The 24,147-nt window shown below is 44.1% G+C and overlaps 1 protein-coding gene across 1 annotated transcript in view; it reads right to left on the bottom strand.

Annotated features, from left to right (window-relative positions):
* LOC115469041 (tesmin-like) overlaps positions 1–24,147 on the bottom strand; it is a 263,762-nt gene that overhangs the window by 222,970 nt on the left and 16,645 nt on the right. Inside the window, exon 3 of the mRNA XM_030201307.1 lies at positions 1,004–1,095. Coding sequence (XP_030057167.1) covers positions 1,004–1,095 — 92 coding nt within the window. The remainder of the gene's footprint in view (positions 1–1,003; positions 1,096–24,147) is intronic.

The raw sequence follows: 24,147 nt of genomic DNA, 5'->3' as shown, positions 1-24,147 counted from the left end.
CCATCAAATCTCTATATGTTATCCACACCATCCAGGGTGTCTACCCTATTGCAGATTTTGGTATCTTCTGCAAAGAGGCAAACCTTCCCATTCTCAATAGCTCCTTCCCAATATTGCTGAAAACATATAAAAAACCAGAACAGGAACTGATGCCTGTGGCACACTATTGGTAAAGTTTCCTCAGAGACAACTCTATTTAACACTACCTTTTGTCACCTTCAACTCAACCAGTTGCTAACCCAACCAGTCACTTTAGGGCACATTCTGAGGGCTGTTAAAATAAATGCATTATTATTAACTAGGAAAAAATGCCCGTTTCTGAGCGGAATGAAACGGGCGCTAGCAAGGGGCCCCCTCCCTCCGTCCCTAGAAGCTACTTGCCTTGTTCGCTGTGGGCCGTTTCGGCCCTCGAGTGTCAATAGCTCTGCCCTCGACGTCATGACGTTTTGACGCGTCATGACGTTTTGACGCGAGGGCGGTGCAGACACTCCAGGGCACACCGGATATCTCGGGCGCCTCAACTTCTGTGGAGGCTTCAGAACGTTGGGGTTGCCTTTTATATATATAGAAGATTATTTATTTATTAGTGGAATGCCATAAACCATGCTCTGTATGCTTTCCATGTTTATTTTATGTTTCCTATCAATCTTCTGCCCTCTGTCTTCATATTAGGGTACCTTGCCTTTGAATTTTTATCTATGGGAAATTTCACCTACCTGTTATTTACTAAAACCTGTCAAATATTTAGATGTTTTTATTACAAATAAATATAAATATTATATCTCCCCTTTCACTTATTTACTATAGTAAATAAATTCAGTGTTTTACGGTTTTGTTGATTATAATGATCATTTCTGGGAACTCTTAACATCTGTAAAAATATCTTTGCAGCTGCTACTGTATAAACTTTCACTAAAGGTAAGTGTAAAATTTATATTCTGTATCTCATCCATATATTAATAAACAATTTGATAAAAGGAATGTGCATATATAGTTTTCTTACCCTGTAAAAGTCCTTGTTGTAGGCCCATGAAGATTTGTTTCTAAATGGAATACTGCACTGTTAACAACTGATGGTAAAGATCCATTGCCGTGCTGTTTGAAATTAAGTAAAATATTTTGATTTTATTATATTAACATTACATATAAAAAAAAGCTTGTCTATTTTAATGTATGGTTGGAAAAATAAGAACTGCTTTTACCATTTTCATAAAGTCAGAACATTTTGTAATCCTAAAATAATTAATATTTCTTATAAGATTTTTCAATAAAATTAATCCAGAATTGCTATTTACTGAAGAAAGTCTCCCCGATATTCAAAACCATTTAACCAGCCAGGAATGGCACCTGGCTGGTTAAATGGCACTTAACCAGCTATCTTGCGATATTTAACAGGGGAAGCGAAAATAATTACCTGTAGCAGGTATTCTCAGAGGACAGCAGGCTTTATAGTCTCACAGGTGGAGTACTGCGGGTCCACATAGCTGGTCCAGAGCTTGTAACAAGCTTAAAACAGGTCTTAGAGTGTGAGACGCGCTCTAACGCACATGTGCGCGTACCTTCCCACTCGCTGCAACAGCGCAGGACCAGAAGTACAATATAAAGAATAAGAAAAAAGGAGACAATTCCAAGGGGAGGTGGGAGGGTATGTGAGAATATAAGGCCTGCTGTTGGAAAATACCTGCTATAGGTAAGTATCTTCACTTTCTCCAAGGACAAGAAGTTCTATAATTCTCACATGTAGGAATCCTTAGCTACCAGGCTCACTGAAAACAATAACCAGTGGTCAATTGAATTCGCAAGGGCAAAAAAGTAATTAACCTGAAACAATATACAATCTTAGTGAGAGTGCAGCCTGGAACAGAACAAAATGGGCCTAGGAGGATGGAGTTGAAATCTAGACCCCAAACAAATTCTGCAGAAATGTCTGCCAAACCGATCATTATGTCAGGTATCCTGCTCAAGGCAGTAATGAGATGTGAATGAGTGGACTGAAGACCACGTCGCAGCCTTGCAAATTTCTTCAATGGAGGCTGACCACACATGGGCTACTGACGCGGTCATTGCCCTGACAGTGTGAGCTTGGTTGACCATTGAGGGTCTCATGAAACAAAGAACTAGAGGCTGTCCAGAGATGGGTTTACCCTCTACATGTTGATAAGCACTAATTGCACTGAGGTAAACCCTTACGGAGTTGGTCTTGAGACCAGACAGAGAGATGCAGAAGATATTCAAGCAGGGTCTGTGTAGGGCAGGAAACAGGATCTAGGGCCTTGCCCTCATAATAGATGGCAAACTTCCTGCATTTGAAAGAATAAAATCTCTTAGTGGACTCTTTCCTAGAAGCCAGCAAGACTTTGGAAACACCATCAGGAAGATGCAAGGAAGCAAATTCTAAGCTCTCAACATCCAGGCTGTGAGGGCCAGAGACCAGAGGTTGGGTTGCAGAAGAGATCACTCATTCTGCATGATGAGGGTCAAAACAACTTCTGTTCTCCACGGTTCTTCAGAGGATAACTCTAGAAGAAGAGGGAACCAGATCTGCTGGGGCCAGTAGGGAGCGATCGATATCATGGTCCCATGGTCTTGTTTGAGTTTCAGCAAAGTCTTCCCCACAAGAGGAATAGGAGGGTACACATACAGAAGTCCTGTTCCCCAATGAAGGAGGAAGGCATTTGATGGTAGCTAGTCATGGGCCTGGAGCCATTTATGATTGGAATGAGTGGCAAAGAGATTCGCTGAGGGGTTGCCCCACACTCAAAATCTCACAGGCAATGCCCATGCTGAGGGACCACTTGTGTGGTTGCATGACCCTGCTCAGTTTGTCATCCAGGCTATTGAATTTGCCCACTGGGTAAGTGGCCATGAGGAGCAACCTGTGCTGGTGCACCCAACACCACATCCGGACAGCCTCCTGACACAGAGGGCATGATCTGGTCCCCCCTGCTTGTTCATGTAGTACATGGCAACCTGATTGTTTCTTTGAATGAGTTCAATTTGGTTGTTCAGCCAATCTCTAATCACCCAGAGCTCCAGAAGGTTGATTTGGAGATCTGTTTCCTGGGCTGACCAAACATCTTGAGTGTGAAACCCATCTAACAGAGCTCCCCACCCTAGATGGGATGCATCTGTCATCAGCACCTTCGTGGGCTATGGAATTTGGAATGGGAGTCCAAGAGTCAAATTGGATCGAATTATCAACCAGAGCAGGGACTGAACCAGGTCTGGCGGGACTCAGATGACATCCTCTAGGTTCCCTGTGGCCTGACACCACTTGGAAGCTAAGACCCACTGGGCACATCTCAAATGAAGATGTGCAATGGGTGTCACATGAACATTAGAGGCCATGTGGCCCAAGAACCTCAACATCTGCCACAGCTTAAACATAAGGGTTTAAAAGAGGAATTGTGGGATATTGATAAACACAGTTAAAATTTTACAATAAAAGAAAAAAAAAACAAGCAGTCTTTATTAGCTAGTCTCCATAGGTTTAAAACGTGAAGTTTCTGCCACAGCATCAACAGATAGTCTCTAGAAGGCACAGAAGGGCCCAGTTCAGTCCTCATTCCTGCCCACCCTCCCCAACTCCCATCCACCCCTAGCTCAACTATTCTAATTAAGACAAGAGGGGAATTTTCTATTTTCATTAGTCTGAATTACAGTTAATTAGTTTTTAAAAGCAAACTCTAAATAAATTACAAATTACAACAGTCAAAAGATCATTATATTCATCTGATATCCCTAGTGCCTTAAAAAGTTTTAATTAAACAACTCTATAATATTAAGATGCAGACAGTAATCCAGCAGCAAGAGGGGTGCTATCCAGTCTTTTGCATTGGGTGTCACATGTATGATTATCTCCCATTTGGTGGGATGTCATATGTGTGTGCTCGATGCAAAGAGCTCCTAGCTCTCAGAGAACGAGTCTGTTCTCTTGAGGCTAGAGTAGCAGACTTGGAGGAGCTGAGGGAGACAGAGAGGTACATAGAGGAGGCCTACAGGAACATTGTAGAGAAGTCCCACCTCCAATATGTCAGCCCCTGTGCTGCCTTGGAGGAGGGAGGCCTCCTAAAAGGACAGCATCACCCTGGTGAGGCTGGAAGTAATCCTGTAGACAGGACCAGCACACTACGGAATGCAATATCCTCTCACACCAAAGATGTGTCTCCAGGAGATACTGCCCAGGTGGGAAGGGTTAAGGCAGTTGTTCTAGTGGGTGATTCGATTATGAGGCAAGTAGATGGCTGGGTGGCTGGTGGATGTGAAGATCGCCTAGTGACTTGCCTGCCTGGTGCGAAGGTGGCGCACCTCACGCATCACCTCGATAGGATTTTTACATAGTGCTGGGGAAGAGCCGGCTGTCTTGGTACATGTGGGTACCAATGACATAGGAAAATGTGGGAGAGAGGTTCTGGAAGCCAAATTTAGGATCTTAGGTAGAAAGCTCAAATCCAGGACCTCTAGGGTAGCATTTTCTGAAGTGCTACCCATTCCACACGCAGGGCCCAAAAGACAGGTAGAGCTCCGGAGTCTCAATGCGTGGATGAAACGATGGTGCAGGGAGGAGGGTTTTAGATTTTTTTTAGGAACTGGGCAACATTCTGGGGAAGGGGGAGCCTACTCCGAAAGGACAGGCTCCACCTTAACCAGGGTGGAACCAGGCTGCTGGCATTGGCATTTAAAAAGGAGATAGAGCAGCTTTGTAAACTAGAGACTGGGAGAAGGCCGACAGTTGCTCAAAAGCGCATGGTTCGGAATAAGGTATCTTTTAGAGATATCACCAAAACAGGGAAGATAGGGTATCCCGATTGTGAGGTTGCACAAGAGACCGTAGTAGATCACGTGTCCTTAAATAAAAATAAAAATCAGACAAAAGATTGCAATTTAATACAGTCAAGTACTGAGCCTGATGTAAATAGGAACAAACATAGTTTAAAAAGTCTATATGGGAATGCCAGAAGCCTAAGAAATAAGATGGGAGAGTTAGAATATATTGCACTAAATGGAAAATTAGATATAATAGGAATCTCTGAGAACTGATGGAAGGAGGATAACCAGTGGGACACTGTCATAATGGGGTACAAATTATATCGTAGTGATAGGGTGGACTGAATTGGTGAAGGGGTAGCATTGTATGTTAAGGAGGGCCTTGAATAAAATAGATTGAAAATTCTACAGGAAACAAAACACATCTTGGAATCCCTGTGGATTGAAATTACATGTGTAAAGGGGAAAAGGATAATGAAAGGAGTGTACTACTGTCCGCCTGGCCAGGATGAACAGACTGATGTAGAAATGTTATCGGAAATTAGGGAGGCTAACAAACTGGACAACAAAATAATAATGGGTGATTTCAATTACTCCAATATTGACTGTGTAAATGTAACATCAGGACGTGCTAGGAAAGTAAAATTCCTTGACGAGATCAGGGATTGCTTTATGGAGCAGATGGTACAGGAGCCAACAAAAGACGGAAAAATTCTAGACCTAGTCCTCAGTGGATCGCAGGATCTGGTGCAGGAGATAATGGTGATGGGGGCCGCTTGATAACAGTGGTCATAATATGATCAGATTTGATATTAGCTTTGGCGTAAGTATACACAGGAAATACAATACGTTAGCATTTAACTTTCAAAAAGGAGACTATGATAAAATGAGAAGAATGGTGAAAAAAAAAAAAACTTAGAGGAGCGGCTGCGAGGGTCAAAAATTTACATCAGGGGTGGATGCTGTTCATACCATCTTGGAAGTCCAAGTCAAATATATTCCGTGTAATAAAAAAGGAGGGAGGAAGACCAAACAACAGCCAGCATGGTTAAAAAGTGAGGTGAAGGAAGCTATTAGAGCTAAAAGAAAATCCTTCAGAAAATGAAAGGAACAGACTGAAAATAATAAGAAACAGCATAAGGAATATCAAGTCAAACGCAAAGTGCTGATAAAGAAAGCCAAGAGGGACTTTGAAAAAAAGATTGCGTTGGAGGCAAAAACACATAATAAGAATTTTTTTTAGGTATATTAAAAGCAAGAAGCTGGTAAAAGAATCAGTTGGACCACTAGATGACCGAGGGGCAAAAGAGACGATCAGGGAAGACAAAGCCATTGCAGAGAGATTAAATAAATTATTTACTTCGGTTTTCACCGAGGAAGATTTGGGAGAGATACTGGTGCCAGAAATGGTATTCAAAGCTGACGAGTCGAAGAAACTGTCACGTTTTCAAAGCAGGAAACTAGGTTGTGAGCCCTTGGGCCACTGACGAGAAGCGGCAGGCAAAACCACCCCACACCAGAGGCAAGGCAGAACAGGACTGGAACCCCGGACTGGGGTTGCAGCAGAGGCAAACAAGCTGGAACAGGCAGAGCAGGAACCCTAGTCTTCACCTGCGCTTAGCCGCTTTTCCCCAGGAGTTGAGCCCCTGGGTGCAGGCGGCCGGCAGGGCTTTGCAGGACAGGGCAGGGGCTGGATACCAACAGGCAACACACAACAGAGTAAGACTAAAAGCTGCCAACGCAGCCACAAAACAAGAAACACAAACAGATAAGGATTAGGACTGAAAGCTGCCAGGCAGCTACTAAACAGGAAACTCAGGGAACCAAGAACTAGACAAAGAGTACAGACCAGAAACCAGACAAGGAAATAAGCAATAAAACCTAAACTAAACTACACACAGACTAACTAGAATCAGACAAGGATCTCAGACAAGAACTGGACTAGGCAGACGTGCACAGCGTACACCCACATACCAGGGCCCTAGGCGATGCAAAGGCAAAGGCGTTCCAAATGGCTAATAAGCCCAGCAGCAGCTGAGGCTTCAGCTGCAGCAATCACCAGGCAACTACGGGTGCAAGCAAGTCTGGCAGCCCGGAAGATCCAGACCGGACTGGGCTGAAATCTGGAACGGGTGACAGTACCCAGACAGTCCATTGCAGCCACCAAGTCTGGCCACCAGGTGGCGAGAAGAAGGAGAGCACGAAACATGGGCACAACCGTAACAGAAACTGAATTAAATCTCTATAAACCTAGAGGAAGTAATGGGACAATTTGACAAATTGAAGAGCAGCAAATCTCCTGGACCGGATGGTATTCATCCCAGAGTACTGATAGAATTGAAAAATGAACTGGCGGAACTATTGTTAGTAATATGTAATTTATCTTTAAAATCGCGCATGGTGACTTCCAGTGGAGCTGCCGGCCAAGATGGCCGCAACTCTGTGAGCTCCACGAGTCCCCGATCGTGGACCCCCGCATAGCGCGCTCCCAATACTGAGCTGCGCGATTGAAATCAGCCCGGGAGTCCACTAAAATCGGGAGGCATGCGCGCATAATAAAAAAGCCCGACAATCCAGCGAGCAAGAGCCGCAAAAAAGAATGCCGAGACTGCCCACCCCTCCCCCACAGGAAAACGCATGAACCCGATACCGGAGGAGCAGAACGGGAGAACGGCGAAATAAGAGCCCGTGCTGAGGGCGATGAACGGCGCTCAGCATTACCTGGAGATCTGGTGGTGGCACGAATCCAGGCAAGTTTAGAGATCCAGAGAGGGGGAGGGGAGCAAAACGAGACAAAGAGAGGCTGGCAGCCATTAAAGGAAGTGAGGGGCTCTGAGCTGCAATCGAGAGACAACTGAAAGACTCAGAAAAAAAAAAAAAAAAGAATCGCAAGCTGCCAGCATAAACTGAAGAGGGAAGGAGCCTGGCAGAAAACCATACCTCAGAGAGGCTTAAACTAAGCATCTTCCTCTCTTCTGCAGTACCTCGGCAAACTCTCTAATACAGCCCTGAGAGTACAGGATATCACAGTTGGTAGAAGGGATCCACAACCTGCAACAGCATTCTAACCTATCAGGAGTAATAACAGGTCCTCAACCCAACAGTGCCATCTTTAATACATTTGTATGGCGGCTCGAGGATCAAAAAAGGAGGCGGAGAAATCCAGAGCAGGGGGACTGAAGATGGCTGACAAGAGCTCTCCCCCATCCCCGTCAGAGAAGTCTGCATGGACCTCGGAAATAGTTGCAGAAGTGAAAACTGCAGTGGAAGAGGCCATGAGCCACCAACTGCAACAAATAATTGATAAGCTAGACGGAATGGACCAGAAGTTTACAAACTTTACTGCAGATTTGCAGGAGGTACAGCAAAGACTAGGCGATGTAGAAACTAAGGCACAGGACTCAACAACAGATATTTAACTCCTTAAGAAAGCAGTGACATCACTGGAAGATAAAGTGGACGATTTGGAGAACCGTTCTCGAAGGAACAACCTCAGACTGGTCGGAGTACCTGAATCGATAAAAGATGCTGAACTGCGGGGTTTCTTAGAACCTTGGCTTTCTAAAACATTGTTGACTCAAAGTACCGCGGGCCCAGTAAAGATAGAACGAGCTCATCGGCTGGGTCCCAGGAGAGCTCTCAACGATAGGCCGAGGGTAATAATACTCAGACTGCTCCACTATCACCATAAGATGGAAATACTAGCTGCTCTCAGGAATGGAGGGAAGCTAGAAATGGAAGGGCAACGGATTATGTGTTTCCAAGACTATTCCACTAAAGTGTCCCTTCAACGCAAACAATTTTCCCGGATCTGCGGAAGGCTCCACAGCCTACAAATACGGTTCAGCCTATTATACCCGGCAAAGCTACGAGTACAACACAATGGAACTGTACAATTTTATGAAAATGTGGATGCAGCCCAAGCATTCGTGGATCAGCTAGAATGTGAAAGACCGAGCACATCCAAGACATGATGCTAAACACTAAAAATACTCCAGGTCCAGTTATGGAGTCCGGAAGCACAGAGGAGATAATGTGCAATATTCCGGAATACTGTAAATGATGTTTGAATGCTTTAGATACTTAAGTTAAATGTTGACAATAATGTTGATTAGTATACGCAAAGGGAGAACGTGCATAGCTCAAGAATGCTTTAAATGATATTTAAATGCTTAGGGCCATCAAGTTAAGTGTTGATGTTAATGCCGTTAAATATGTGTAAAGGGAGAGAAAACACACTGCAGCGAGTTTGAGGGGGTCCTCGATCGGATACACGGAAGTAGAGCACCTATGGTGCCAGCAAGAAGTAGGTGGGGGCTGGAAGGGGAGGGGTAGCACTGTTATATTGGGGATGGATTAGGGTAATGCATAGGGACCAAAATGCTCATAAAGGATGCACTTGGGGGGGGGGGGGCGCAGGCTGGGACGCCCACCCAGGGAAGACACATGACTTGAAAAAGCACCAACAGAGGAATAGATTACATACAGACCATGGTTAGGCTAGTCACATGGAATGTGGGAGGCATCAACTCACCCATAAAAAGAACAAAAATCCTACAACATTTGCAGAGACACCATATAGACATAGCTCTATTGCAAGAGACGCACCTCAGCCCAGAGGAACATGCAAAATTAAAAACATGGTGGGTGGGGGAATGTATCTCTGCCGGGGCACAAGGAAAAAAAGGAGGAGTGGCAGTGTTACTCCGTAAAGGAGTGGCGGCCTCGGTACGCCCATTAGTAGCAGACCCTGGAGGTAGATTTGTATTAATGGAAATAGAAGTTTCCGGTCAGAAGCTGCTAATTTGTAATGTATATGCTCCCAATCAATATGACAGACACTTTTATAACCAGGTGATGCGCCACTTGAGTTCTTACCCGGGAGAACATGTCCTGGTGGGTGGGGATTTTAACACGGTGTGGGATGCCTCCATAGATAGCTCACAGGGACAGAGGAGAGACACGGTGGCCTCCAACAAAGGCCTGAAAAAGTTGGGACAGACATTAGACCTAATAGATGTATGGAGAGTGTTACACCCCACTGAGCGGGACTATACACATCATGCACGAGCGCATGAGTCCCAGGCTAGAATAGATCTGATAGGAGTATGTAATCTATTCTAGCCTGGGACTCATGCGCTCGTGCATGATGTGTATAGTCCCGCTCAGTGGGATAGAAGAGATAGAAGAGATGATAGAAGAGATGCTTGAGAGGGTAAAGGATGTGTCTATTGGCCCTTACACGATTACTGACCATGCCTGGGTATACTTAGAGTGGGAGCTGGGAATAAACCAACACAAGGGGAGCTCTTGGCAATTTCCCTTAGACCTAGCAGGAGATGACATCTTCAGAGCTAAACTAAAAGAACGCTGGGAGGAATATGAAAGCTTGAATCAACAACACATAGGAGATCCAGTTCTGTTTTGGGACACGGCAAAAGCAGTGATAAGAGGAGAAATAATCAGTTATTATCACCACATTAGAAAGACGCGAAATAGAGAAATATTGCGTTTAAGTAAATTAGTGTGTAAGGCACGCCAGACATATGGAAGGACACATCTAGAAGCCCACCGCAGCAACCTTTTAGAAGCCCAAGCCTCATTGAATATGCTTCTACACCAAAGGGCCTCTAAGTCCCACTTATACTACAAATTCCAGCTACACCGCTTTGGAAACAAAGCAGGGCGCCTTCTGGCACGCCTAGCTAACCCGAGAGGGAATAAAAGACAAGTATTGCAAATCAGAGGGCCCCAGGGGACAATAGAACGTGCAGCTGATAAAATGTGTGAGACCTTTGCAAAATTCTATAGCGAACTGTATGCGCAGCCAAGGGAACAGGTCATGCCGGGATCCCTGTACTTAGATAATTTAGATCTTCCAACTCTTAGTCAACGAGATAAGGATAAGTTGAACCAACCAATTACAGCTGAAGAGGTATTACTGGCTATTAGGCAGGGTACCCCTTTTAAGGCGCCTGGTCCCGATGGCATGCGCATAGAATTTTACAAAATGATGGGAGAGTTCATTGCACCGACCCTCACCAAATATTTTAATACAATGGTGGATGCGGAACACGTGCCAGAGGTTTTGTCTGTAGCGCAAATAGTGGTGCTCCCAAAACCAGGTAGAGACCCGCAACAACCAGAATCATATCACCCCATATCACTTCTTAATGTGGAAATTAAATTATTAGCTAAACTTATGGCCAATCGATTGAAAAAAGTACTACCCCAGCTAGTGCACGAAGCGCAAGTTGGATTCGTGGAGGGCAGAGTTAAAGCTAAGAATCTAAGGAAAATAATCGGGGCATTGGAGATGAGATGGAAGAAAGACACCCCCTCTTTACTTATAAGATGCAGAAAAGGCTTTTGATAAAGTGTATTGGCCATTTATGTTCTCCACACTAGAAAAATATGGGTTTGATGGTAGATTCCTGTCAGCGGTCCGGGCTCTCTATTGTAATCCAAAAGCACGGGTGAAAGTTAATGGGATGGAATCAGAGGAGTTCCCAATATGCCGAGGAACTCGGCAAGGGTGCCCATTATCCCCGTTACTCTTTGTCTTGTCACTGGACCCGCTGATTCGAGATATAATGGCTAGCCCAACAGTGCAAGGTGTTCGAGTGGGTCGGACCATATTTAAAATAGCGGCCTTTGCAGACGACCTATTGGTATTGTTGACGGAACCCCGGACGTCTTTTGCGGACCTGTATAATTATAGTACAGCAAGAGGCCCTCACTGGATGCCCACCGGAAGGGTGGAAGGCCAGATTTTAGGACTCAGGCTGTAAAAATACCAGCTAGGTTTAAAAATCTATGACTGGCTGAGCAAGGACTTGCTTTTCCTGCAAGTTAATATGTGTTCTAGCTTGAGACCTATCCACTGGAATAGTGGTGGGCCAAGCTACATAGCTTTAAACAGCTGAAGAGCACTGACTAGGCCTCATTAGAATTTGGTGTGACATTCAAAAGCAGTGCAAAAGCCAAGATCAAGGAATTGATGGCTAAAATCCTAACCCAGATCACAAAATGATTTGAACCTAATATATCCAAATTTAGATATCTTCATAAAAAAGTTGTTTTGTTCATGTTTTGATGCTTGGATGTCCGTATCTAAGGAAGTGATTACAAAAAGGGAAGTTGCACAACAAGTTGCAATACTAAAACGGAAGAGCACCTGGCCGGAGGGCATGACTCATAGATTAAGCAATATTAGAGAAAAAAATCTCTCTCCATAGACTTGTATGGTGACTAAATTGTATAAAAGCAGGGTGCATGCAAGCCCTCGGGAGAACTTTTCTCCAACGCCTCGGAAGCAGCAGAGCTCCGGTCAGCTGAATCCAGAATTTGTCTGATGAATGTATCTGATTAAAGTCTGATTTGCAAATAAACTCTTCATTCCAAATGATGATTTGTGGGTTTCACTTAATAATGAAAGGCTGTAAGTATAAATGCTTTTGTCGCATCCAGCAGCTATCTTTCACTGCATTGTATAGCTTGTAATCTGATACCAGTTTGTCATAAGGCTGGTACCTTTTCCTTGGACCTAGCGTCTCTCTCAGTGGCAATTTCTCTTAGAACTTCACAACCCCCTGATTACCCCAGTACTAGTGCTATTTAGAGATGGAGTCAGATTAAGGTCACTCTAGCCTTCTTGGGGGGGCTTGGGACCCCTTAAATTCTCAACATACCTCATGGAATTGATGAAAGAATATGGTGACTATGCAGGATTTAGCTTGAATTTGACTAAGTCGGAGGCCTTAGCTTCCTCAGCAACAGTGAAATCACTATGGGATCAAAGTTTTCCACTAAGCTGGGCGGAAGGATCTTTTAAATACTTAGGGATAAAATTGACTATGGAATTGGAGAAATTGCATGACTTAAACATTACCACTTTGTTAGAAGGGACAAGAACCAAACTAGAGGGGTGGGATGGCCTACCATTGTCCTTGAGGGGCAGGATAAATCTAATCCAAATGGTGATATTTCCTAAGTGGTTATACCTCATGCAAACGCTCCCCATTCGATTACGCCGAAAAGACCTGGCGAAACTCACAAAACTTATCAGTAGATTCTGTTGGGGAAAAAAGAAGCCCAAGATACAGTTTAAAGCGTTACTGGGAGGATGGCACCGAGGGGGGATGGGACTGCCTGATATAGCCTTATACAACCAGGCCTGCCTGCTGAGACATATAGGAGATTGGATAGGCCAATCAAATATATTTACACCAATAGAGGTGGAGCGAGAATATTTTGCCCCCTATGATGTTCTAACCCTCCTACATCTCGATCAGAGACAGGTTCCGACCCAGTTCAGACGGTGTCGGCTGTTACAACCCATGCGCATGGCTTGGAGAAGGCTGGCTACCCACATGGGGGGGAATGCCGACAACGTCGGAACTGTTAGCACTCAGAGGAAACCCGAATTTTGAGCCAGGGCAGAGTAATGCCACATTTATAAGATGGGGGAATAAAGGAATCACAAGGGTGGAGGACCTGATGGGACCAGAAGGGAACCTCCTAACATATGAGGAATTACGAGATAAGATAGGGAATACTTGGGGAGACCGCTTTGCCTATGCTCAGGTCAAGCATTACATTCTACATCTAAACCAGCATGCCCTAAGACGGAAACTTGGACATCCGGTCAGCACATTTTTCCAAAACCTAGAGATAACGGGAATGACAGTTTCCACTCTATACAGAGCACTCGTGTCCCACTGCCCCCGAAATAACTTGGGATATATCATACAAAGATGGGAAAGAGATTTGGGGAGGTCATTAAGAGGATGGGACATTGGGGCAACATTGAGATGCATACCGTCACTCACCATAGATGAGAGATTAAGAGAGTGTGGGTACAGGGTGGTTATGAGGGCATATATGTCAGGGCAACAATGGGGACATATGAGGGCCTCAAGTGATACTAGGTGTGTAAAATGCAATCAAGCTCCACACAACTTATATCACGCTTTCTGGGGCTGCCCAAAGGTACGTGCCTTTTGGAGACAAATCCAGAGTTATCTAACTAGAATAACACAGGTCCCAGTAGGTGGGACCTGGGATCATTATGTCTTAGACACACAAGCAGCTTTCGCGACCCAGGCGAAAGGAAATAGAATTTGGTGTCGCAAGGTATGTTTAGTGGCCAGAAAGACTATTCTACAGAAGTGGATAGACCCGGATCCACCGGTGTATTGGCACTGGAAGAACCAGATACATGAGTTGGCCACCTGGGAAGCCAGAGAGGCGAAGGGAGCCCCGAAAAGGAAAAAACAGTTCATGTCCATATGGGGCCAATATATACAGTGGGGGAAATAAGTATTTGATCCCTTGCTGATTTTGTAAGTTTGCCCACTGACAAAGACATGAGCAGCCCATAATTGAAGGGTAGGTTATTGGTAACAGTGAGAGATAGCACATCACAAATTAAATCCGGAAAATCACATTGTGGAAAGTATATGAATTTATTTGCATTCTGCAGAGGGAAATAAGTATTTGATCCCCCACCAACCAGTAAGAGATCTGGCCCCTACAGACCAGGTAGATGCTCCAAATCAACTCGTTACCTGCATGACAGACAGCTGTCGGCAATGGTCACCTGTATGAAAGACACCTGTCCACAGACTCAGTGAATCAGTCAGACTCTAACCTCTACAAAATGGCCAAGAGCAAGGAGCTGTCTAAGGATGTCAGGGACAAGATCATACACCTGCACAAGGCTGGAATGGGCTACAAAACCATCAGTAAGACGCTGGGCGAGAAGGAGACAACTGTTGGTGCCATAGTAAGAAAATGGAAGAAGTACAAAATGACTGTCAATCGACAAAGATCTGGGGCTCCACGCAAAATCTCACCTCGTGGGGTATCCTTGATCATGAGGAAGGTTAGAAATCAGCCTACAACTACAAGGGGGGAACTTGTCAATGATCTCAAGGCAGCTGGGACCACTGTCACCACGAAAACCATTGGTAACACATTACGACATAACGGATTGCAATCCTGCAGTGCCCGCAAGGTCCCCCTGCTCCGGAAGGCACATGTGACGGCCCGTCTGAAGTTTGCCAGTGAACACCTGGATGATGCCGAGAGTGATTGGGAGAAGGTGCTGTGGTCAGATGAGACAAAAATTGAGCTCTTTGGCATGAACTCAACTCGCCGTGTTTGGAGGAAGAGAAATGCTGCCTATGACCCAAAGAACACCGTCCCCACTGTCAAGCATGGAGGTGGAAATGTTATGTTTTGGGGGTGTTTCTCTGCTAAGGGCACAGGACTACTTCACCGCATCAATGGGAGAATGGATGGGGCCATGTACCGTACAATTCTGAGTGACAACCTCCTTCCCTCCGCCAGGGCCTTAAAAATGGGTCGTGGCTGGGTCTTCCAGCACGACAATGACCCAAAACATACAGCCAAGGCAACAAAGGAGTGGCTCAGGAAGAAGCACATTAGGGTCATGGAGTGGCCTAGCCAGTCACCAGACCTTAATCCCATTGAAAACTTATGGAGGGAGCTGAAGCTGCGAGTTGCCAAGCGACAGCCCAGAACTCTTAATGATTTAGAGATGATCTGCAAAGAGGAGTGGACCAAAATTCCTCCTGACATGTGTGCAAACCTCATCATCAACTACAGAAGACGTCTGACCGCTGTGCTTGCCAACAAGGGTTTTGCCACCAAGTATTAGGTCTTGTTTGCCAGAGGGATTAAATACTTATTTCCCTCTGCAGAATGCAAATAAATTCATATACTTTCCACAATGTGATTTTCCGGATTTAATTTGTGATGTGCTATCTCTCACTGTTACCAATAACCTACCCTTCAATTATGGGCTGCTCATGTCTTTGTCAGTGGGCAAACTTACAAAATCAGCAAGGGATCAAATACTTATTTCCCCCACTGTACAAGGAATTAGTCCACTGGGGCGAAGTTTGCTCCTCAGTCTATTGTGAACTGCCTTGGCAGTATACATGGTCTGTACGTTTAAATCCACTATCCCCAATATTAATTGGCTTACACAGAAACAAGGGGGGAGGGAGGATGGAAGAGAGGGTAGGGAGGGAGGAGGGGGGAAAGTACATAAAAAGTTGATGATGGTCTGTTTACTACTTATATGTGAAGATCTATCATACCATTGCAGTTTTATATTTTATGGTATTTGTTACACCATGTTATTTCATCATCAATAAAAACGTTGAAACATAATTATAATAAATCGCTGAAATATAAACAGTTGTAAGGAGGGGAGGGGGGCGGGGGGGGGAGAAAATGGAAAAAAGTGATTGACGCTGTTGAGTATGTTTTTGGAATGTCGACTTGTATACTGATCCATGTTGTATGAATACTCCAAGCTGAATTGTATTATGCATATCGTCAATAAAACAGTTTAAACATAAAATCGCGCATGGTACCAGAAGATTGGAGGGTAGCCCATTTAACGCCGATATTTTAAAAAGGTTCCGGAGGGGATCCGGGAAATTATAGACTGGTGAGCCTGACGTCGGTGCCGGGCAAAATTGTAGAGACTATTATAAAGAACAAAATTACAGAGCATATTTAAAAGCATGGATTAATGAGACAAAGCCAACATGGATTTAGTGAAGGGAAATCTTGCCTCACCAATCTATTACATTTCTTTGAAGGGGTGAACAAACATGTGGATAAAGGCGAGCCGGTTGATATTGTGTATCTGGATTTTCAAAAGGCGTTTGACTAAGTACCTTGTGAAAGGCTCCAGAAGAAATTAGAGAGAGTCATGGGATAGGAGGTAGTGTCCTATTGTGGATTAAAAACTGGTTAAAGGATAGAAAACAGAGAGTAGGGTTAAATGGTCAGTATTCTCAATGGAAAAGGGTAGATAGTGGGGTTCCTCGGGGGTCTGTGCTGGGACCACTGCTTTTTAACATATTTATAAATGATTTAGAGATGGGAGTAACTAGTGAGGTAATTAAATTTAATGATGACACAAAGCTATTCAAAGTTGTTAAATCGCGAGAGGATTGTGAAAAATTACAAGAGGACCTTACGAGACTGGGAGATTGGTCGTTTAAATGGCAGATGATGTTTAATGTGAGCAAATGCAAAGTGATGCATGTGGGAAAGGGGAACCCGAACTATAGCTACTTAATGCAAGGTTCCATGTTAGGACTCACCGACCAAGAAAGGGATCTTGGCGTCGTTGTTGATGATACGTTGAAATGCTCTGCTCAGTGTGCTGCGGCGACTAAGAAAGCAAATAGAATATTAGGTATTATTAGGAAAGGAATGGAAAACAAAGTGAGGACATTATAATGCCTTTGTATCGGTCCATGGTACGACCGCACCTCGAATATTGTGTTCAATTCTGGTCGCCATATCACAAAAAAGTTATAGTGGAATTGGAAAAGGTACAGCGAAGGGCAACGAAAATGATAAAGGGGATGGGACAACTTCCCTATGATGAAAGGCTGAAGCATCTAGGGATCCTCAGCTTGGAGAAGAGACTGCTGAGGGGAGATATGATAGAAGTCTATAAAATAATGAGTGGAGTGGAACGGGGAGACGTGAATCGTTTGTTTACTCTTTCCAAAAGTACTAGGACTAGGAGGCATGTGATGAAGCTACAAAGTAGCAAATTTAATACGAATCTGAGAAAATGTTTCTTCACTCAATGTGTAATTAAACTCTGGAATTCGTTACCAAAGAATGTGGTAAAGGCAGTTAGCTTAGCAGGGTTTAAAAAGGGTCTGCACAGCTTCCTAAAGGAAAAGTCCATAGACCATTATTAAATTGACTTGGGAAAATCCACTGCTTATTTCTGGGGTAAGAAGCATAAAATGTATTGAGCTTTTCTGGGATCTTGCCAGGTATTTGTGACCTGGATTGGCCACTGTTGGAAACAGGATGCTGGGTTTGATGGACCTTTGGTCCGTCCCAGTGTAGCAATACTTATGTACTTATCTGCTGGGCTGTGATCTGCCCATCTATTCGGACTCGCGTGGTGAGGGTGACAAGAGCATCTGCCTGCACAACAGGGAGAAAAGCCCGAGCCAGCTGAGTGTCTAGCAGGGCTCCAAGGAACACCAATCGCTGGACAGGGAGCAGATGGGACTTGGAGTAGTTTAAAACAAACCCTAATACCCGAATAATCCTCCGCATGGACTCCTGAGCACTGTTCTGCGATGTGATCTTCGCCAGCCAGTCATCGAGATAGGGGTACACATGGACTCCCAGTCTGCATAGTGACACTGTGACTACTGCAAAACACTTAGTGAAAACCCTGGAAGGAGACCCAAGGCCGAAAGGCAACATACGATATTGGAAGTGATGTGTCCCCAGACAAAATCGAAGATTCTTCCTGTGAGCTGGAAGTATCGGGATATGAGTTGTGAAGAATAAGGGGCTGTCCTATCCTGGGTAGGCCACTAGAGGGCGCTGGTCCCATAGAAATAAGGGGAAAAGGTCCAGGTCATGTCATTACTGAAGAGTCACTAGAGGGAGCCAGTAGGGGAATGTCCAGGTAGAGGTTGCTAGGACCAAGGAGAGTCCTGGGCTAGAAACAGGTGTCAGTTGTTATGGGCTGGGTCCTGCCTGAAATTAGGGGGACGAGCCTAAAGGGGTGAATAAGCTAATCAACCACCTTTAGCCTAGCTGAGTTTTGAAAGGAAAGAGAAGAGAGAGGAGCTGCAGAACTGGCAGCTGGAGGAAGAGGATCCCCTTGAAGGTACTGGCTGAACTCTGTGGACTTTTGAAACTCTCTGCTGAAAAGGTGACAGCTGCACTACCATCTGAGAAAGTCTTTAAATTAAAAGTAAATGATTTTGTTTGGCTGTTTGAATTGTGAAAGTTTGAGGAACTGCTTTAAGTCTGGAAAGGGTTTAATTAGAAGATTCTGAGTAATGCCTTTTTGTTATGTTTGAGCTGAAGAAGAAATGTTTGAGTTAAAGAAGAAATAAGCCCTGAAGATTATGTTAAATGGCAACTAATAAAACCTTTGGTTATAAGAAGCCTGGTGTTGGTGAACGTTTGTGAAGGAAGCTAAGCAGGGTCAGCCCTGGCCAGGTCTTGGAAGGGTGACCCGCTCACAGAGTATAAACAGGTTCAACTGCACAGGCCTTGAGAAGGGCGGATAATTCCTAAGCAAGTACCTGCTTGTGCTGAGAGCTGATTTGCTCTCGGTGGACAATCTGGTGGTCTCTGTAGCCAATTCAGGGTAAAACCAAGATGAACTATTCAAAGAACCCACTTGTTGGAGGTTACAAGGGCCCACCTTTCTTGGTAAAATTTCAGCATCCCCCCCCCCCCCAGCCAGCAAGTTATCTGGGACAGCCACTTTTACAGTGACTGTGCTCTGCTGAAACCAGTCAAAAACTTGCCCCCTGGCTCTTAGGCGCCACACTGTTGACAAGAACAAGCGCATTGGGGCTCAAGCTTCTGAGACTGGTGAGAAGAAAGGGTGTACCTATGCCTCTGTGAATAAGTACTCCAACTTGCCAAAAAATCTCCTAGAGTAGGAGGCAGGTGCACAAGGTATCTGGCGGGAGACAGAATCGATGATATCAGTGTGTTTCCTGATCAGATCAGTGACCTCCTACACCTTCTCTCCAAAGATATTATCCCACCAGCACGTGGCATCCGCCAATCTCTGCTGGACCACCAAGTCCAAGTCAGAGTCACACAAACATGAGAGTTTGCAAATCGTTATACTCTGGGCCAAGATCCTAGAGGCCACATCAAGAGTGTCGTAGGCACCCCTGGCCAAGAACTTACAACACGCCTTCTGCTGCTTGACTAGCTGGTGAACAGAAGTCTGTACTTCAAAGTCAAAGCAGCAGCAGCAGTGAAAGCAGCAGACTCACCTCGAGCCTTCCCATTCCTCTCATTGTCCCACCTTCCTCTAATGTAACTTCCTGTTTCCTCAAAGGCGGGACACTGTGAGGAAAGGGAAAACTCGAGGTGAGTCTGCTTCTTTCACTGTCTGCTGCTGCCACCACTGCTGCTTTGACTTTACATACAAGATTTAAATGCAGAGAGGAAGGAACAAAAAGGGAGCTGTTGCGGGAGAAGAGGGTGGGCAGGTGGGGAGCTCAGGTTGGAACTGAAACTAGCAGCAGCTGAGAAGGGGGCTAAGGCTGGAACTCAGGGGCTGAAATGGGGGGCAGGTGGGAGCTGGGGTGAATCGCTGGACATGGATGGGAGGGGAGGGCATAGAATCACTGGACATGGAGAAGAGGGCAGGGGAGAGAGGAGAATTGCTAGACATGGATGGATGGAGGGGAGGACAGGGGAGAGAGGAGAATTTCTGGACATGGATGGATGGAGGGGAGGGAGGAGAATTGCGCTGGACATGGATGGATGGAGGGGAGAGAGGAGACTCACTGGACATGGAGGGGACGGCAGGGGAGAGAGGAGAATCGCTGGACGGATGGAGGAGAGAGAGGAGAATAGCTGTACATGGAGGGGAGAGGAGAATTGCTGGACATGGATGGAGGAGACGGAAAACAGAGGAAGGAGATGCACATGGATGGAGGGGAGGGAAGCAAGCCAAACCACCACAAGGGTGGAGGTACACAAATTCCTACGAAAAGTAGAATCTGAGGAAAGGGGGAGTAGGAGGAGTAGGCTCTTGAGCAACACCAGTAGGCGACGTAGATAGGAACAATCTCTTTATTTAAATATACACTCGACTCAACACAGCCGTATTTCGGCGCTACAGACGCCTTCTTCAGGAGTCTATGAAATAAAACCAAACAATGGTAATATAACAAACATGCAGAACAAAAAGTAAAATAAATGTAGAACGGAATGTGTGATAAACATAAATTCCATGTAGAATTAAAAAATTAATAAAAACATTTTTATAAAGTTTACTTATCCTGCGACTATACATCTAAAGAGTGGATTCTTTGTATTTCTATTTTTTAATATCAGGTGCTGCATCTATTATGATGTTTAGTTTTAAACAGCACAGGATAAAATCTGCACCATCTATTTTGGGTATTCGCATCACAGACTCTTTTATTTAATTATTTTTATCATATTTATATCCTTTCTGAGCACAGAATAACGGAGGTCCTGTGTGCTCACTAAATTATTTTTATAAATTAGTGTTTTTCAACATTTGTGCCATATTATATAAAAAAATTTTCTCAAGACTTTTTTGAAATATTGGTGTATTTGTGGATAGGATGTGTGCAGGTATTGTTTGATACTAAACTTTATGCATTGATTTTCTGATATATGCATATACACCCTTTTTATACATATATATTCAAAACATATTCTTTAAGCCTGCCATGTTGCCATAAATAACTGAGCGTTTTCTGCTTTATCTATAGGATTACAATTATAGCAGAAGCCTTGCTTTCATTCTCTTTGAGCTTAATATTCGTATATCTATATATCACAAGGTCAGTTTATCTATGATACTTAACTTATATGGTTACATCATATATATCATATATTATTTATAATTGGTTGTAAGTGTGTTTTATTTATTTATTTCACTGTATTTTGAGTTTTTTCCGTTATACTTCATTTTGATGTTTTTTTCTGCTAATTTTTAGATGTCATCCTTCTTTGATTGGTAATATACAACACCTTTATCGTATGTTATATATAATCTAATATTTTTAATAATTTAATAATTTAAGTATTTATTATACATTTGAAAACTATATATGCATGTATGTTTGAGTATATATATTTTACATGTATGTATATGTATATGTGTATATATATTATAGCATTTCTGCAATACTAATAATAATTTTTTTTATAAAAAATGTTTTTATTAATTTTTTAATTCTACATGGAATTTATGTTTATCACACATTTAACGTTCTACATTTATTTTACTTTTTGTTCTGCATGTTTGTTATATTACCATTGTTTGGTTTTATTTCATAGACTCCTGAAGAAGGCGTCTGTAGCGCCGAAATACGGCTGTGTTTAGTCGAGTGTATATTTAAATAAAGAGATTGTTCCTATCTACGTCGCCTACTGGTGTTGCTCAAGAGCCTACTCCTCCTACTCCCCCTGGAGGGGAGGGAAGACAGAGGAAAGAGAAGCAAATGGATGGAGGGTAAGGGAGAGGAGAAATGCTGGATATGGATGGAGGTGAGGGAAGAGATGCACATGGATGCAGATGAGGGAAAGGTAAAAGAAAAACAGCACATGGATGGAGAAAATAGACAAAAGCTGGATCCACGCTATATCTCCTTCAGTCAAGCCCACAGAGGACCCAGCTTTTACTTATGGGTGTAGGGCAAGAAATGAAGAAGAAAGGAGGAAAGTAAACAAATAAATGGAAAGGAAGCCCTGGATATGGAGTTAACAGAACAAATAGAGAGCAGTAGAATCAGAGACTGGAACCAACATGATCAAAAAAACAAAGTCACCAGACAACAAAGGTAGAAAAAGTAATTTTATTTTCATTTTAGTGTTTGGAATATGTCCAATTTGAGAATTTACATCTGTTGTCTTAATTTGCACTGTATAGAAGGAAATGTGTTTCTTTCTGTTTTTCTGGTATTGTGCTGCATGCAGAGTCTAGCTTCTTAGGATTTCGGGTTAATTTTTAAGAATTTGAAGAGGGCTATCTCTGTTCTGCATGTGTGACTGCAAGGTCAAGTGTTTGAATAGGGATCTGTTTGTTAGGGATTTGGCAAGACTGTTCTCCTAATTCCTGGTCTGTGTGCTAATTTGGTTTGTGTCATTTTGGGTATACTGGAGCTGTAACAGCTTAGAAATTATTTATAACGAAAAAAAAAACCAATACGTTATTTTTCTTCTTTTATACTGGTGTAATATTTTCAATGATGCCTGTTTATATGCACCATGGCTGGTAAAAGGGATCTGGCTACTGTGGGTGTGGCTACTGTAGGAGCACAGCCATAGTGATCCCGCCCCTAAGGTTACCCATAATGAGTATCAGTACTTTTTTTCCTACAAAAAAAGCACTGGTGGCAGGTGTATGGTAGTGGAGGAGTTTGTGTTGCTGTCACTGAGGGGAGGGGGGGGGGGGGAAGGGAAGGGTTTGGAGGAGAAAGGAGAGAGAAAAGATGGTGGATGGGTAGGGGGCACTGACTAATAGGTTGCAGGGGGCACGAAACCCTAGCACCGGCCTTGGGCAATGTTCTGAGGTAGGGAGAGCCTGTTCCGAAAGAATGGGCTCTACCTTAACCAGGATGGAACCAGGCTGCTGGCGCTAACATTTAAAAAGGAGACAGAGCAGCTTACAAACAAAATGGGAGGGGGGAGCTGACAGTTGCCCAGAAGCGCATGGTTCAGTTTGGAGTATCTTTGAAGGATACTATTGAAACAGGATCTTTATGGAATCCCAATAGAGAGGTTTCAATTGGAGAGGGATTGCGCTATATGTTAAAGAGGGAATCGAGTCAAACAAAATAAACATTCTAGATAGCAGTGTGAAATCTTTAAGAATAGAAATTCCAGGTGTGAAGGGAAAGATATACTTGTAGGGCTGTACTATCGTTCACCAGAATACAACAGACAGACAGAAATTAGGAAAGCTGGCAAATTGAGCAACATTGTAATAATGTGTGATTTCAATTATCCTTATATTGACTGGATAAATTTTACATCAGGGAGTGCTAGGGAGGTAAAATTTCTAGATGTAATAAATGACTGCTTCTTGGAGCAACTGGTCCAGGAACCAATGAGAGGGGTGCTATTTTGGATCTAATCCTTAGTGGAATGTGGGGCATAGTATGAGGGGTAACGGTGTTGAATCCACTGGGAAACAGTGATCATAACATGATGAAATTTGAGCTGCCGCAGGCACTGTCTAGGCAGCCTTGAGGCATTGGCTGCTGGCTCGCAGGCTCCTCCCGTCTCGTACGTCACTGCCCCTGCGTCGCTCCAGGGGCAGTGACGTAGGAGACGGGAGGAGCCTGCGAGCCAGCAGCCAATGCCTCAAGGCTGCCTAGACAGTGCCTGCCGGTGCAGTGCTTTTTTTTTTTTTAAAACATTTTTCGTCCTTAGCGCCGTTAGCGCTTCTTCTTTTTGTAGCGCCGGCCCTGCTGCTCAACAGAAAAGCAGCAGTGGCCGGCAATGGAGGCTGGCGCTGGCATGCAGGTGCGGGCCTCGTCAAAGAAAAGAGGGAAAACATGGAAGGATGGGGGAGAAAAGAGGGAAAACAGATGGAAGGATGGGGAGAAAGAGGGAAAACAGATGGAAGGATGGCAGAGAAGAAGGGAAAATATATAGAAGGGATGGCAGAGAATGAGGGAACACTGGAAGGATGGGAGAAAAAGAGGAAAACAGCTGGAAGGATGGCAGAGAAAGGGAAAACAGATGGAAGGATGGCAGAGAATGAGGGCAAAATTGGAAGGATGGGGAGAAAGAGGGAAAACGGAAGGATGGGGAGAAAAGAGGGAAAAC

The sequence above is a fragment of the Microcaecilia unicolor genome, chromosome 4 (assembly GCF_901765095.1).
Source record: "Microcaecilia unicolor chromosome 4, aMicUni1.1, whole genome shotgun sequence".
Lineage (NCBI taxonomy): Eukaryota > Metazoa > Chordata > Amphibia > Gymnophiona > Siphonopidae > Microcaecilia > Microcaecilia unicolor.
This window is presented reverse-complemented; position numbering and strand designations above follow the sequence as displayed.